Source organism: Apostichopus japonicus, chromosome 13 (assembly GCF_037975245.1).
Source record: "Apostichopus japonicus isolate 1M-3 chromosome 13, ASM3797524v1, whole genome shotgun sequence".
NCBI classification, from domain to species: domain Eukaryota; kingdom Metazoa; phylum Echinodermata; class Holothuroidea; order Aspidochirotida; family Stichopodidae; genus Apostichopus; species Apostichopus japonicus.
In genome coordinates this window covers 19,997,694-20,014,768 of record NC_092573.1, presented here as the reverse complement: position 1 = coordinate 20,014,768, position 17,075 = coordinate 19,997,694, and the positions used below count along the sequence as shown (strand labels likewise).

At 37.5% G+C, this 17,075-nt stretch overlaps 1 protein-coding gene across 1 annotated transcript in view; it reads right to left on the bottom strand.

Annotated features, from left to right (window-relative positions):
* Positions 1-9,345: 9,345 nt before the first annotated feature.
* LOC139978457 (uncharacterized) overlaps positions 9,346-17,075 on the bottom strand; it is a 34,265-nt gene continuing 26,535 nt past the window's right edge. The window contains exons 7-8 of the mRNA XM_071988711.1: positions 11,424-11,548; positions 9,346-10,670 (exon numbers count right to left, since the gene is read on the bottom strand). Of these exons, the coding sequence (XP_071844812.1) occupies positions 10,583-10,670; positions 11,424-11,548 (213 nt within the window). The 3' untranslated portion in view covers positions 9,346-10,582. The remainder of the gene's footprint in view (positions 10,671-11,423; positions 11,549-17,075) is intronic.

Genomic DNA, 17,075 nt, shown 5'->3' with positions numbered 1-17,075 from the left:
TCACCAATAAGGATTGATCACTGTGACAAAGGTTCCAGCTCATGGTTTTTAAAATTGGTCTTTAATTATTATTTCATTTTGTAGCTGCTTTCTTTACTTCTCAGTTTTCTCTCCTACTTACTCAGGCTCATAGCCATGAATTCTGAGTTTGAGGGGCAACAATTTAAGGAGGGGGCATCAACAAACAAAGGAGGGGCACCAACAATTTTATGAGGTTGCGAGAGGCGCAATGCTCATGCCCTGTAAGTTGATAAGATTGTGTGGTGGTATACTGCTGGGGAGGGGTTGGGTGGGTCAGTAGTCTGAATAGAGTGGGGGAACGACTCTCTGACACAGGCCTGACTACAGGCATGTCCCCTTCCTCCCAATCCTCCGTAGTGAGATAAGGACCCCCCTTTTCTTTTTTGTTAAGATGCCCGAATGATACAGTAGCACATTAGCAATAGTACTGACGATATTTAGAGGCGAATAGAAGAAGTAAACGAACATTTGTAAGAAATTATCCGCAACATATTAACAATGTGAGTCGATGAAGCAAACATGTAATATAATGCATAATGCGGAAAATTGCACATGTGAAAGCTTGTACAAAGTTTCACAATATGACTTTGACGACAAAACACAATTACAGATGTCAACTAGTAAGAGAATCCCAAAAAGATGAGGCTTCCACTTGAAAGCCTTGACAATGAGACCGACTTCGAATGCCATGTTGCTATGGCAACCATAACGGCTCAAATTCCCAAGAAACAGGAGGTGCTGCTGTGTTTGCCTTATAACTAACAATTATATTTAGCAATGGGGACACTTTCACCTATGACCTTAAACTAAGCACACGGACAAGTTTAAGATAACCATATCGGAATTTCTGAAGCACAACCATCTCAGCATGATTTTGCTGGAAGAGTTTAAAGGGCACTGTCTTTAATTCTGGGAAACTAGCGCTGAGCGTCCAATTACGTATTTAGATATTTTCACGTTGATCTTAGAGAGGAAGTATAATCGTTTCACTATGGACAGACCTCCTAAAGCTATAACGTGCACAAACGTTTAAACCCTCAGTGTCCAAGTGAATTTCAAAATACACTGGCCTATATAGGCTTTTATTGCGTCTGATCTCTCTCCCTTTATCTATTGTGAGAATGAGTATACACAGATTATTATTGATGTAACTCGATCTTGTAGGATATATCATCATCTCATTACTTTAAACTGTCTGGAACCGAATGAGAATAAGTTATGATAACTACTGCATGTTTATGCGGCTACCTCTAATTTACAACATAAGAACATGTAAGTCTGTATTATATAAGTTAAAGGTAGATTATCTTCGAAACCAAACGGTTTAGTTAAATTCACAACTTGATTTATTCCTGGGCATATAGCATATGGAAGAGAATGGATATTAATTGTATTAATTTGTTCATTATACCCGGTGAAGGGAAATTTCACATTAATGTAATTGTTAGTGTCATTAACACCCCAAAATATCAAAACGCTGCAAGTACCTTCAATTTTATTTTCATTAATTAACATAGCACAAGTATCACTAGTTCGTTCCATGTTTATACGAAAAGAAGAAACCTTTGTAACGAACGAGTGTAGAAAAAAGCCTTATGCAAGCTGTATGCACGCATGAATAATCACATAGCTAGTATAGCGTGAAACTTCTTTACACCACACACGTTAGTAATAAAACATTAAACACATATTCCGCCAATAGCTATTTTGTACGGAAACCTATATGTCCGATGATATTGTGAAAAGAGCAGCGCAGACTGTCTAGTTTCTGTTGTATTTGTTCAGATGATCCCTGAGTTGAGATGAGTTTCAAGCTGGGCGGAGAATGGGCGGAGCGAAGGCATGCAGCAGCATCTGGGCGCGATAACTTATATATCTCTCTAAATAATGGTCAATCAATATCGGTGGAGGGCATTTGAAATTTGGCAGTTACACTTTGAGAAAACGTGAGAGAGAGAGAAGGAAATCAAATATCCAATAAAACCTTCTTGGAACTGATGGAATTGGTCGATAAAACTTTAACCTCGATGATATGACGCCATGACATGAGACGTTAGGCGAAGCTACATACATGACAAAGAGAAGTACACGAATGAACCCTATACATTTTATGAGGGTTGAACAGAGGTGAAATCATTTGTCACTCACCCAATGTGCTATTGCTGTTTGGATGATTACGACCAAGCAACTGCATCATAGTTCCTTGCCTAGCAGGAGGGTACTGTCGGCTTTTCACCATTTTACTAAGTATCCGAAAGGAGCTCATCCCATCATGGTGAACGTTACTGGCGCTTGGTCATTATTATTGACCACAAATTGAACGCATTTTAAAAATGCTCAAAGCATTCTAAAGGACTTTCTCTTGACAGCATGCAGGGATCCCAGTAACAGGAGCGGGGTGGGTGAAGGGGTTAGACAAACCTTCAGTGGTGTTGAAATTGCCACCTGTGTCGACACCATAACCTTGTGAAATTAACTGCTGTGAAGATTATTAGAGAGGTATAACCTCTCCCACTCCCCCCCCCCCCCCCTCACCCAGTGTTGTACAAACTGGCCCGACTGTACAAATAGTTCCTATTTGAAAGGAAAGTCCCTCAGGGTAAATATTCTTTGACCGACAAATGAGGGGTATTGTAATATTCTTGGTATCCTGACGAAAATTTACACTCAAATTCCTACCTACCGTCCTTCGAGATAATGGAAGTTGGAATTTGAAGTGTTTTTTGTATCCTAAGAGGATCAACTTGAAGGAAACAGGTGTGTGATGTCATGGAAGAATAAGCATGATATACCAGGGGAATGAAATCTAACAAAGTTCAAACTCAGCTGAAAGGTCTTCGGAGTCCTTCATTAAAACACTGATACAAAATCACTAGTTCAGGATCAAAGCAGGGTGAACAACTCCATCATGTAAAGTAGTGATGCTAATAGTAATCCCTGAAATTAACCCTATAAACTAGTAATGTTATTAATCCCCGATGTTAACCATGTGATGTTCTCTGAGGCAACTCCCTGAAGGTAAAGCAAATGACAAAAAAATATAGGGAAAACCCTTAATACCTAATATTATATTTTATTCTTTTTCCATTATTTGTTAGCAGAATCTAAATTGTAGTATTCCAAAGGGCAGTTCTGTGTGTAACTTCTCACTGAGGCACAAACACATACACACAATTAAAAAAAAGACTTGTAGCATCTTACAAAAAACACTCACTCAGCGATGTAAACACAGTTAAAGCCAAAGAAATTGAAAAGTTACTAGAATGAATAATAGAATGAGTAGTTTCCGGATAAACAGAAGAGATTTAGTGGTATGTGCATCATTTGAATTTCAAAAGAGTCCCAGGAAAACATCATAACAGAAACTTGAGAATTCTTTCAAATGGACATGATTCATGGTAAAACACCACCTGCCAATGAATTCATTCATACTGTGCTCTGTAGCTTTGTTTGTGGTATGTGTGATATGCATGACTCTGACAAACATGTTAAAGCTTTCCATATATATCAGTCTATTAAGTGATAAAAGAAAAAGTTGATGCCAGCCTAAAACTGTAAAATGAAAATGAATCAAACTTCAGTAAAAAAAAATAATAATACATAAAAAAACATAAGAAAGGATTGCTATGTAGTATAGACTTAAAATTCTTCAAAAATAAAAACAATAAAAGGACACAAAAATAATGACTAAAACTCAAAAGTAATTGAATAAGTAAGTCAACTGTATTGAAATATATATTGTATTCTCATATATATTTTGCTGGCAGGCCATGAGAAACCAAAAGTCTGCTAATAGAACAAAACTGCTTTAAGGGTGATATATGGAAGACACTTCAAATACAAAAGGGCTGGTAACCTTAACTAGGGCCAGTGACATAACCACATACACTTCTGAGGGCCTTAGCCACCCCCTACAAAAGAAAAATTCAGCCCCCCTCCACATCCCCCAGCCGACAGAATACTACAATCATTACTTTTGTATAATTGTATATGCAGTACAACCTTAACCAGTCAAATATTCTTCAACATCATTTCAAAAGTTTCAAAGTATAGCACCATTTTGCATCTCAGCACCTTCCATTTTACCAATATTTCTCATATGGGGAGTGGGGCACCTTTCCCCCCTTAGACCCCCCTAGACCCCCCTCTACTGGGTGACTTAACATTTTAGCCCACCTCTCCTCCATTACAGAACAGGTGGTTGCGCCCCTGACTAGGGTATGACACCAAATATGCTAGAGAGTGAAATAATGGTCAGTCGTGGTCAAACCAAGCATTTTACTATTAGTACTATCCTGAAGGAACATTCATTCCTTCACTGAAACATTCAATCATCTAATTTAATCCATCTCATTGTCTACCAACGGTTTCGCTGGTTCATTTCATTGTTTTGAAAACTTTCTGTCAAGTTTAGTAGCATTCGAAAATGGGCACAACATAGATGACCTTGAATAGAAGTAAGCGTTGATGCTTCTTTGTCCTACACGATGGGCAGAAATAATGAAAAACTCATTTCATAGATACCCTCCCTTCTCATTGCCCCCCCACCCACCTCCTCTACCCCTCTAATCCCACTCTCTCAGAGCATCTAAGGCTGTATTCATTAACTGCCAAATGCCTCTCATAATCAACAACATGCATGTACCACTACATCAATTCAAGATGTTGTCACATTCATACAACTGGGCCAGTTAAAAAGAAACTCTCTGCCCATGTGTGAGGGTAACTCAATAAGAAATTTATAACACAATATATAAGACATACAATACTCATAACATACACAACTAATTGTATGTCTGTGCAAAGGACGAGATTGTCAACTACAACTAGACCATCCTCTGTTATCAAAGAGAGAGAACTTCTTCAAAACAATGTCTTTCAACTTTATCATTCAGGTCTTTCAGAGAACCCCAAATTAGTGCACGTCAGGCCCATAGCCAGAGCTGTAGCAACTTTTTTTGGATGGTGAGGAGGGGGAGGGGGAGAAAAGTGTTGGCTGATGTCCACCCTGCTGAGTGGACTCAGGGGAGGGGTAACATCCCTTCCCTGTGAGAAACTTGGGTCAGGGAACTTTAACCTCAAAACATTTCAACTATATATTGTACATACATACTAGTTTCCATTTTTAGAATTATTAAATGTAACCCACTTGGAGAAAAACTCAGAAAAGCCAGTTTTTTTTCCTTGGGGGGAGAGGGAGGGAGGGGGAAAGTTCCCGTTCCCTCATGCACCTCCATGGCTAAGGCCCTCATGTGTGTGTATACTACATGCCCAGGCAATATGTAAAAATCAACAAAATCAACATATTAAATCCCAATCTGATCACTGTGTGACATTTCATAGTTAAAAATCAGCAGAGCCAAAATACATCACTTACAGCATGAATATTGTTAACTGTAGAAAGGATTCATATACTGTTTGCTATATTAATATTTGCTGTCATATTACAACTAACCTGCACCATATCACAAAGAAACTATTAAAATCAAGCTTGTGAGTATTAAATTTCAAATCCAGGGAGCTTTTCTCCGAAGGAAACAATTGATTGTTTCGTAAATTCAGCAGGGGGAAAGACATTAAATCAAATTAGAGTTTTTGCTGGTAAATTGTCTATATATTATGAGAATGATATTCAGACTGAGAAACTGTCGCAAACTTGAACTGTTTGAAGTATTTTCTCAATGTCAATACTTCAGTATATAAAGTAAAAATACAATTTATGCAAAAAACTTCTCTTAATTTGCCAATATCTAAAGGATTGGTTTTGATTGTATTAATGCATCTGGCAACAGTAGATAGAGGGACATCATAAAACCAAGTAAGAAGAAAAAAACCAAAACTTTTCGTCACATATCTCAGATAAAATGTAATCTGAATTCCCAAATTGTGAATTTTAGCGGATTGACTAATTTGATACTATTAATGCATCTGGCAACAGTAGATCGACTGACATCATCATAACACCAAAAGAAATGGAAAAAAAAATAAAACATCTTGCCTTTGTCTCTGCATAGTAAATAATTTTTTATAACAAGAGGAATACAGAATCAATGTTGTTACAATCAAGTTCACATTTTCACGTAGTCTCGTAGCCGGGAGATTTTTGGTCATGTAGAGCAGCCGTCTAGAACAGTGAAAATAATTAACAACCTTCTTAACATTACCCATTGTAATATTTTTTATATTCTGTACTATGAAAGTGTCTGTGTGATGTTAGTAGAGAGAAGAGAATCAGTGAATACTCTCATATATAAAGGATGAATTTAGGGCACAAAAATTTGTAAAACTGTATTTCTATACTACTTTTAATTTGTCAGAAATGACCCTTTTGACAACACATATGAGGCACATCAATTAAAGTGGCTGGACATCTAAGTCTGACACACAGACTATAAGGTCAGTTCCACAGATACAACACAGAAACCAAAGGGGAAAACATCAGACATTTATGACTTTAATATGTAGGTAGACAACGTTCTACAAATTTGTGTACGACAAATGGTGTTTCATGTCAATAATGGACGCTATGTTCATATGAAGTAAAAGAGAACATAGTGAAAAATAACAATAGATTAACTTTTTAACATTTAGGCATTCACCAAGGACACAAATGAGCAGCAGGAAATACACACACAGCTTGCTACCGTTGGTAATTAGACACTAGAGTACAGTCGATACATACAGTTATGATCAATACCCTCAAGACAGTGTACATAGCAGTGATGGACATCTCAGGTCTAGATAAAAGATAACAAGGTATCACGTTTCATTACTGTCTGCATTTTGTAGCAACAAGAAGAAAACTTCACTTGCAAGCAACGGAAAGTTAACTTTATCAGAGCGCAGAACGCGGTTTGGGGCGAGTCTTCAATGCATTTAAAGGAGCCTTCCAGAGGTTTTATGATATCAAATATCTTGAAAACCTGGATTAGCTGTAGAAATATTACTGGCATTAATTTCCCTCCCCCCCCCCCCCCCCCCGGCTTTATACGAGGTATCGAGAGTAGTTCATCCTGAAGTCATCCCTGACAAAAACAACCCAGTGTAGGCTGTCCTAGTTTTGGATACTCAATAATATTGTTTGAATGTTCCTCAACTGGTCTTGATAAACTTCACAATCAAACACAAAGGCTGCTAAGAGTTCACAGTACATAAAAAAGCATTCTGAATGTATCATGTTTCGAGGACATGTCAACAAGAAGCTTACAAACAGATAATCCTTCAAGTTTTAAGACAAATTATATACCACAGTGAATGTGTCTGTAGAGATTTCCCTTTGTTTTGTTTTACCTCTGGATACATAGGTAACAAATATCTATTAAAAAGATCACTTTAAAGGATAACTGCAGAACCCAAAAAAATAAATTGGGTATTTTACGAACAGGTTAAAAATATCACTTGGCTGTTATTCCGAACTGTATATTTTATAGCACTTTAGTTTTTGGCAAATGATCCGTTAATGTGGCAGCCCAAAAAATTCATAAAAAATCATCACGTTTTTTCCTGCGGCTTCTAATAACATGTTTGCAGTACCTTGCTGTACCCCCATCTGTCGAGGAAACAAGGTGTTGGATGTCATCCACTTGTACTCTGGTGATTCTATATCAGATAAAAAAAAATCTTGACTGAGTTAAAAAAAAATTGACAAAAAAACAATGCGTCAAATATTAGGTTTCAAACTAAAGATGGCTGCTAGCTGTCATCATGGAAGTACTTTCAAAGGTTTAATTCCAAGTTTATAAACAGATTTGAATGATGAATATCTTTGAAACTGGAATATCTATAGAAATATTAGGTTTCAGACTAAAGATGGCTGCTAGCTGTCATCATGGAAGTACCCTCAAAGGTTTAATTCCAAGTTTATAAACAGATTTAAATGTTGAATAACTTTGAAACTTGAATATCTATAGAAGCACAGCCTACACTCAGTTCTTGCTGTGACATGTCAACAATGAAATTTCTGCCTACCGATAGTCGTCATTTACACAAAACTTTTTATTTGTAATTTTAGGATATAATTGTATCTTCCGTATAAAAAATTATCCCTGCCACTTTTGGTACCCTGTTAATTTTCTATATTACATTTGATATCATTGACTCATCCATTTGTAGGTCCCATTGCACCAGAGGGCAAAGGGGGGAAGGGGGAGGGAGTCATGACAGCCGTCAATAATTTTCACAGCAATGATATCCAGCAGGCATGGTGACACCTGAGACTGCAGTCTCATCACCGCTAAACATTGGTCTGATTCTCGTCCTCCCTCCCCCTCCCCAATCTCCAGCCTGTATCAGGTTTACCTGCTTTGAACAACACCCCCTCCCCTGGTAGAATGGCTCCCTTGTTGCATTCATTTTTAGAGGTAGAACTGGTATAAATTGCAAAGCAATGACCTGTTCATGCAGACACAGAATATTTATTCAGAAAAAATATGAAACAGAATTTCAAGACAGATACTGCTGAATCATGGATTTTGTTTTAGCTGAGACCTTGAAATAAAAAATGAGAAGGTTGAAATAAATTGTTTTTTATAAACAGTGAATATGTTTGGCTGCACATGGCAAGATGTATGCACAGGAACCGAACGAAGCAACATTCAGACCTACCTCTTAGCGAAGAATCACTCCAAAAAAACAAACAAAAATTGATATTCTTCATTGATCTAAACCTATAAATAAACTTTTGGAATCTTTTGTAACTTATTCCCAAAGGAATGACAAGATGAAGAAGTCCAATCCCACATCTGGAAAGTCTCAGTATTTCATATTTGTTTTCACTACCCTTTTTTCTATGGTTGATGGGAAAAAGGACCTAATCTTGCATACTTTTTTATGGTGGTCCTATTGCATTAAATTGTCCACTTAAATCTCCCTTTAAAGGGTAACAATGTAGGCATCTTAAAAACAGAGGCTGTATATTATATAGTGATCCCAAATAGCTATGCTAAAATGGTCACAATGTTTAAAGACATAATCACACAATTCAATGTCATTTCTCTGATAGTTGTGAAACAATTTGTTGTTTTATGATGTTCACAGCATGCAAGAAAATCTAGTGTTTAAAATGTGTCTGAGCGACTCTTCGATGGGCATAAAGGCAGTCTCTCAATGCATTCTTGTGATGTTTCTGTCTGAAAAGACCTCCGTTGAAAGTGTTTTCTAAATATCTGCTATTTTTCAAAGTTAGATTGATGGATGCATGCCAAGCCAGAAACAAAAACTTAGATTTGCCTGTTTCAATTTTTCTTGCAACATACTACAAACTTCAAGATGAAACCAAGAATACCAAAATGGTTTATTTTCTGATATTGTATACTCTTTTCTATCTTATGACCGATGCAAACGTTAAATTGAATATAAGTGTCAGTGATCAGCGAGTCTGGATATACATGTCTTTCACTTGGACAGAATCTTGTTTTGAAGAGATATATAGTCAGGGTAGTACTTTAAAAGGAGATCATTGTTAAGTGATGACAATGGGATAGTACCATGTTTACAACACCCAGATGTTGCAGGTGATGATCTGAGGCTCATTTCATCTCCACCGAGATGGACATTTTGAACTGCACGCTCAGCAGAGGAGATGCAGCTATGAAACAGAGCAAGTGCCAACCTTTCACAAATGTGTATCCAATAAAAATCAACAGAAAAATGGCCCAAATTTTAAAGTTTTGAAGGACTTTGAACCGGTGTGTCAGCTGGGAATTATTCGTTTTGTTTTTTGGTCGTGTGACGTCTGTGTAATCAGGACTATCTCCCCATCCACGAATCATTCAAATTTCTATAAATGGGGAGGGGGGGGGGGGGTTGAACCTGGCATCTTCCTTAAAATAACATGGCAACATCCTTTCTTCCTCTCAAGATCACAACTTGAAACTTATTATTTAAATTTCAGAAATGTCAGTGTTTTTTTTACAGATGAACCTAAAAGCTGGCCGGCCACACACTGCCCGACTGAACTCAACTACAGACTCGTCTTTAATACTATGGACTCACTATTGACTGGTCTTGTAAGATATTCTAGATATTTTGGCAACAGCAGATATATGGTCATATTGCACTAGTATACTTGTAAGATTCTATAAATATCACCAGGATTAATGTCATGTGTAAAGTAAACGTCGTAAACTGGGACGCATATACCCGCCCGCCCGCATTTCGAGAATCGTCGGTGGGGTGTGAACCCACTTGAAATTCTAACTGCCCTCAAATGCACTTTCCCGTTTGTAGGATGCCCAGTATAAAGGTGGTTAGCACTAGAAAAAACTAAAAAAGAACTTTTAATCATCACCTTGACTTTATGACAAAACTTGAGAAAGGCTACAAGTCCTGCAAAACTGTATGGATCGACTAAACTTGGGGTCTTCTCTTAGTTGGTTTCATTCTCGAATGATAAAAGTAAAGATACACTTGGAATACCGTAAATCAGCCGACAGGCTACACACTCAAGAGTTACGAGCAGAATTACGGCTTGTTTACAATTCTCCTCCACATCTTTATCACCCCGAGCGGTAGTGGTGGTGTCAGTGATGGTGGTTGAATTCAACAAGTTCACAGTCTTCCGTCACATGACCGATTCTTGCAAAGAAACAGAGCCGAGTTTCTCTTCTTCGTTGATGAGTAGCTTCAACCGAGAGAGATGTGCCATCGCCCTGGGAACAGGATAGCAACAGAATGGAAGAGCATTGTCTGTGGTTCTGTTCTGACCTATATTTATAAGTGAGAGGTAGTATATAGGGTGCAACCCATATGATACACCTAAACTTGTCTAAGTACATGAGAAGGACTAAACAATAAACAATGCTGCTTATTTTAAGAGGCCTGTATGAATAGTAACAAGTACAAGAGTCAAGAGGACACAGAACAAAGTGGTTTTATATAGGAAGCATCATACCACTGATCAGATTATCCAATGGAACATATAAAATCATTGTCTGTTTGTCTATACCTGCAAAAAAAATATATGTTTAGTGCAATAATGAAAAGCCATAGACAGATGTCAAAATTTATTTAAATCTCAGTGTTTAGACGTTTAAAGATCTATGGACACCTATGGACGACACTATCTATTCATCATATTCTTTATTCTCCTCCTACAATTCGTCTCACCTAACCAATTATTCCACCCGAGAAACCCCGACCACCCCACTCACCCCCTTCCCATCCCACCAGCCTTACATATAAAATTACTATTACCTCTTAGTCAATGAGGGAGTACAGTGTACCTGTGTCTGGAAATTCTTGCTTGTCCTTTCCCAAGCTGGTTTCTCCATATTTCTGTCTCTCTCGTCAAGATGGACCCTTCTGTAAACTGCTTCATATTACCAACCTCCTCCCCAGGCACCACCAACCCCCCACCATCCCTCACCCCTGTATATATGCCTTAGATATGTTCAACAAGTTACCTCTTCAGTGAGTGAGCGCCTGGTTCCTGTCCAGCATCATCTTCCCGATTTGTTGATGCGGAACTTGACTCGTAGGTCGGGAAGGGTCCTTCTTTAATTTGCTGGAGTTTATCAGTTTCATCCCACTGTTGAATGAAGACAGAATCTCACTTTAACCAACAAGCATTTACTGTTCATAAAGTTAGTTACGGGATTGGAATGTTTCATGACATAAGCGATAGTTTTACCAAACTTTAAGATATCCCGATCAGTTGAGTTTTTATGCAATTGTCGATTCCCACAACTTAGCCTGCCCCTTCCCCCTAGTACACTCTTCATTCCCTCTGTCCCTCCCCCTTACCTATCCCTCCTCCTTACCTATCCCTCCCCCTTGCTATCTCTACCCCCTCCCCTTTCATATCATCACTGTGAAATGTTTGGGGAAACTAAAGAGTAATATGTAAATAAAAGTATACACTAGAATAACAGGTCAACTTCCAATGCATTAAGGTGAATTATATTGCATAGCAATGTATGAGTCACAAGCATATACAAATATTAAACTTTTCATTGGATGACATCATCAAATGGTCAAATATATTACCTTTATAGACTCTAGTGTTGAACTATTCCAAGTAATTGATTGGTAACAGCTTCCAGTTTGGGGGAGTGGGGGGGGGGGCAAGTGTAGACAATTTGGGTTAACCTTCTGCATATGAATCACCATATTAATCAAAAGAACTAAAGCAGATTATTGGAGCTAGGGAAATACCATGTTTACTAACTTTACACATGTTACTTTAAGCCACCCATCACTTAGCAAAACTACTATGTTATATCTTTCTTAGGAAACAATTCTGCAATTTCTTTGTTTTCTTTTTCAGGAATATACAGCAGTTTTGCACAAAAAGGAACTTCCACAAATATTTCCTTCAAATTTTTAAAGAAAAATCATACATATGAATACAGAAACCAAGGGCATTAAACAGAAGTCATATTTTATCTTGATTTCAGGAGGGTATTAAAGATTGGTAATTGATATGTGCACACAATATTTAGTTTCAAAAACAACCTTTACAAGTTTACAGTATATTAAATATTCATTACAGTATACTAAATATTCATTACAGTATACTAAATATTCATTGCATAACAAGCTGGGCCTATATTAAGTCAGTGTGTTGTTGATAACTAAACACTAAAAGCAGTAGCATGGTCACTTCGAAGTTCGGACACCTAAGCCTTAAAACACCCCAAAACTACATCTTCTGGTATAAATCACATGAAAATATACTTGATATGGTGGGAAAAATTTGTTTTAGTACGATACACGGCCAAACTTTCTTTCCTGCAAACTGTTTTCACGTTGTATTCCAAGAAAATTGTTCGTGATTGTGGAACTGGTATTTCTTTGCTAGAGTATTTGCGAAGGTCGGACACCCAACCTACAGTGTGGCGCCGGTGATAAAATTGGTGGCGCAGTTGCTCTTTCAGTAATTATAACAGACTTCATAGATCTCCGTCATTTTATTGACAAAAATGTAAGTACTTTCTTGCACACGGGTCATTTTGGAGAGAAAATAACTGTAGCTTCGTACTCTTTGGTGAAATTTGGCTCTTCCTGTAGGTTTTCATGTCGAAATCGTGTATTTCTTAGGGTGTCCGAACTTGGCAGTATGCCGAACTTCGCACTACTGACTATACATAGTGTCTATAACTAGTGGTCTGTATTACTGGAGTGCACTATATATATACTATTAGTGAATTCATGCATAGGCCAGCAATAACATTGTCTTGCCATAGCTTGCTTATAACACTACATTCCAATTCCACCTTTCAGTAAATTGTTACTTCAAATGGTGCAATTTCAAAAGCAGCTCAACAACTCCTATTCAAAGATTAATCTCTGATAATTTCAATAACTTTAGAACTTTGCAAGAAATATTTGTGGTGTGATAAGAGGGTGTAGCAGTCACCAGGGGTACATCACCTCACTTTTAGCAGGCAGTTCATGGTTACGTCTCCATGGTTACGCATCTGAAGGCAGCTGATCTCAGTAATTCATTTCATTGAGAAGGAAGCATGTCACAATAATGTAAACATGAATTTCTAAAATATTGCCTTCATTTAAACCCCATAGTTTGAATCTCAGGTGGTGTGAGTGATCATGAAATGCAGTGACTCACATTGAACAGTAAATTCTTGAAATTTTGAAAACTTTAGGAAAACTAATAAAAAACAAGAATCAAGATCTTTCTTTTTGGAATGCTGGGATATGTGGCATTATATCAGTGACTGGCCTATTCAAACCTAAGCAAGTCACATAGAGAGAAAAGTCAAAAGGGGAATTGAAATCTTTCCATTTCACAATCATAACTTTTTTTCTATTTTTTTAGATTTCTTTGCAGCTGCAATGCTTATTTAACCGCATTTGTATAAGAGCATGGTAAACTAGTTTTATGAGGGTGACAAGTACATCTCAAAACAGCCTATTGAAGTTTGGCAAATATTTACTGTTTGTTCGACATGATAGGGGTTAAGAGTAACCACTCCTACGAGGCAACAATGCATGTCTGGTATGTAGCTTGCATGATTGACAACTTCACTCGCTTTCTTTCCTTCTTGACCTTCTTCAATCAAATATGACATAAATAAAAAACTTGAATACTTTTGTGAGAGTACTGAATTGATATCGCAACAAAATCCTCTCATTCCTGAGAAAAAAAGATCTTCTTCTTCAAACAACAAATACATTTGAAAGTGCCGCTGACCTTCGACCTCATAGTAATGAATGCAACTAAACCTTTGACCTTCATCCTAGCACTCACCTCATACTATACATTTTGTGCTGATTTCCCTACAATCTGGCCATATATTCTACTTGACCGATAAACACGGGATATGAATCACCCTTAGCATAACCTCTAGTGCTTTAAGATATATATTGAAAACAAACATCAGAAGCACAGATAATCAAATACGGTATCAGAAATAAGGAAAATTATGGCCAAAACTTACAAGATTTAAAACGGTTCCTACCAAACTCAACATTGCTGAATGCCAGTTCTGCATTCTGTAGTGACTAAATGTAATACCCAAACATGTGTAATATTTTTGCAACTTTCCTTAATCCCCCTTCCCTACACCTATACCTTTTATCTATATCCTACCCTTCTCATTGACATACCTACATATGATGACATACATACATGTAGTTGATAACAATAAGTAGTCATTCTGATCACAAGCTGGTTTACGTCAATTCTTTCAGATATTTCAGGTTTCTATTTTTTCATGATGCCCTTCATCATGCTGTAATTATACTATAAATCCCACTGAGTAATTGCATAAATTTAATTTAAAAAAAATTAAAAAAAGTTTGTTATCATCTGCAAAAAATGTGCCTTCAGCTACTTATCATTATGATATCTAAACATTAAATGTCATAAATTCTGTTAAATTTCCATAAGTGCTTATGGGGGCGGGGGGGGGGGGCGGTATATGTAGCTGTGTTATATAATCTGATCAGCTATTTGTAAGCTATCTCTTTCAAGATGGTCCACAAAGTGTCCAATGGCTTACATGCATAAAATATTCTTCGCAAGTTTGTACGTTTATTTGGTTTAATAATTGCCCTGAATTAGTGTAACGTAACAACCATGAAGAAGTCTTTGTTCAGTGTTCATAAAGACTGTTAATGTTAATGAACAAGACTTGAAGATGAATTCATTGCCACCCCCCCCCACCCCACCTTGCCATTACTGCCCCCTCCCTCCTTTCCCCTCTCTCTCTTTTCACCTGACCATGACATACTTAGTTCTTCCCATAATTAACATAGATAGTTAGGTAAGGGTAATTATTAAAGAGAGCTTTCTGAATGTTAAAAGCCCTGTACAGATTACTGAGTCCCAGCATATAAATACGCTTCTGCAATAAGGTTTGCAAGCTTTCACCATTAACCCAAATTTTGACAAATTGCTCCATAACTATATAATTTTCCCCCATAAAATTGCTTCATTTTTCATATTATCAAGGCAGACATCATACTGGGAATTCTGCATATTAATTTTACATTCTTACACACATGCCACAAGTATATGCAGAGAGCATATTGGAAAGAACAGGGAATTCTGCAAATTAATTTTACATTCTTACACACATGCCACAAGCATATGCAAACAGCATATTGGAAAGAACAGGGAATTATGCATATTAATTTTACATTCTTACACACCTGCCCACAAGGATATATTCATAAAGCTATGTTGCTAAGTTGGCAAATGTTATTTATTTTCTATTTTTATTTTTTATAGAGCTGCAACACTTTCATATACATTTTTAGACCAACATCCAGGGCTAAAACATCTTGTGATAAACACGTACACACATGTATCCCAATAACTTAAACAAAATTTAAAAGTGAAATAAATCTTAGTCGTATGTCAGACCTTGTGTATCCAAAATACACATACAAGCTTGTTGTATACAATAAAATCAAAACAAAGACTAGGACCTTTATAATCCTGGGAGAGTGTGCAAACATGCATGGTAAGGTGAAGGTATAAATCTAGGTGTACATGTACAGATGTTATGCTACCCCTCCCCAGTGGCGGAGCGTCCATACAGTCAGGGGGGGTGGATGCCCCCCTGACGGACTCAAATGGACTGCTGGCGCCCTTTTCAGCTTTTTACCACTTTTTACTTATTCGCGATTATTTACTTTTTTATTGCGCTCTCATCTACCTATTGACATTTGTAACATTTTGTTGGCGATGACACCTATTGATTCTTCGTTTATCTGCAAATAAGCAAGGCCAGGAAAGGGTAATTTCCGACAATCTAGGAAGTATCTTTACTCAAAAATTTTCTGTACTCTCCGCGCCAACCTGTGGTGGCGCTCTGCTTAGATAGTGTCGAAAGCACCCCTACAGACCATTCTCGCCCCCTTGACCAATATCCCTAGCTCCGCCACTGCCCCTCCCCCCTCCTACACCCATCCCTAGCAAGGCTTATTTCTGATGTACTTTGGTGGCATGTTCATGGGACAACAAGAAGATCCAAAAGGAATGCAGGGGGACAAAGAAAAGAGTTGATTTATGGCTGAATTATTGTACGTATAGTGATATGAACTATATTATATACGATTATTTGGCATAAATCATTCCTCCACAGTGTAAGCATAGACATTCTTACAACAGAAAGGGATGTGAGACTTTAACGATTGATGCCTCTGAACTCTGGGGTACATCTACAGCTAGCTGAATGAGAACATTTCAAAGGAAATCACATTTCAAGGATAAATACACAATAACATGTTAAAACTTACAAAAGCAAATAATCATTTGAGTGAGTGACATTGGCGAATGATGGCCATGCAAACATTGCAATACCACCTACTGTGATCCATTCCTTGGAGGGATGGAGGGAGGGGAAGGGGGAGGGGGAAGGGGTTGGGGGAGGCCATGAGCTATACTACCAGGTTAAAACATAACATTTTATGCAGATTTTAAATAACCATATATCCCAAGTTTCAAAAGCTATCAGGATAATATCTTCAGCAGGATTATGAAGTTATTGTAACCCCATTAACGAACTGAAATGAGTACCCACGATGCTTCAGTTTAATACTAAAGCTGCTTGCTATATATAGAGGGAAGGTTCCTAAGCTGCAAT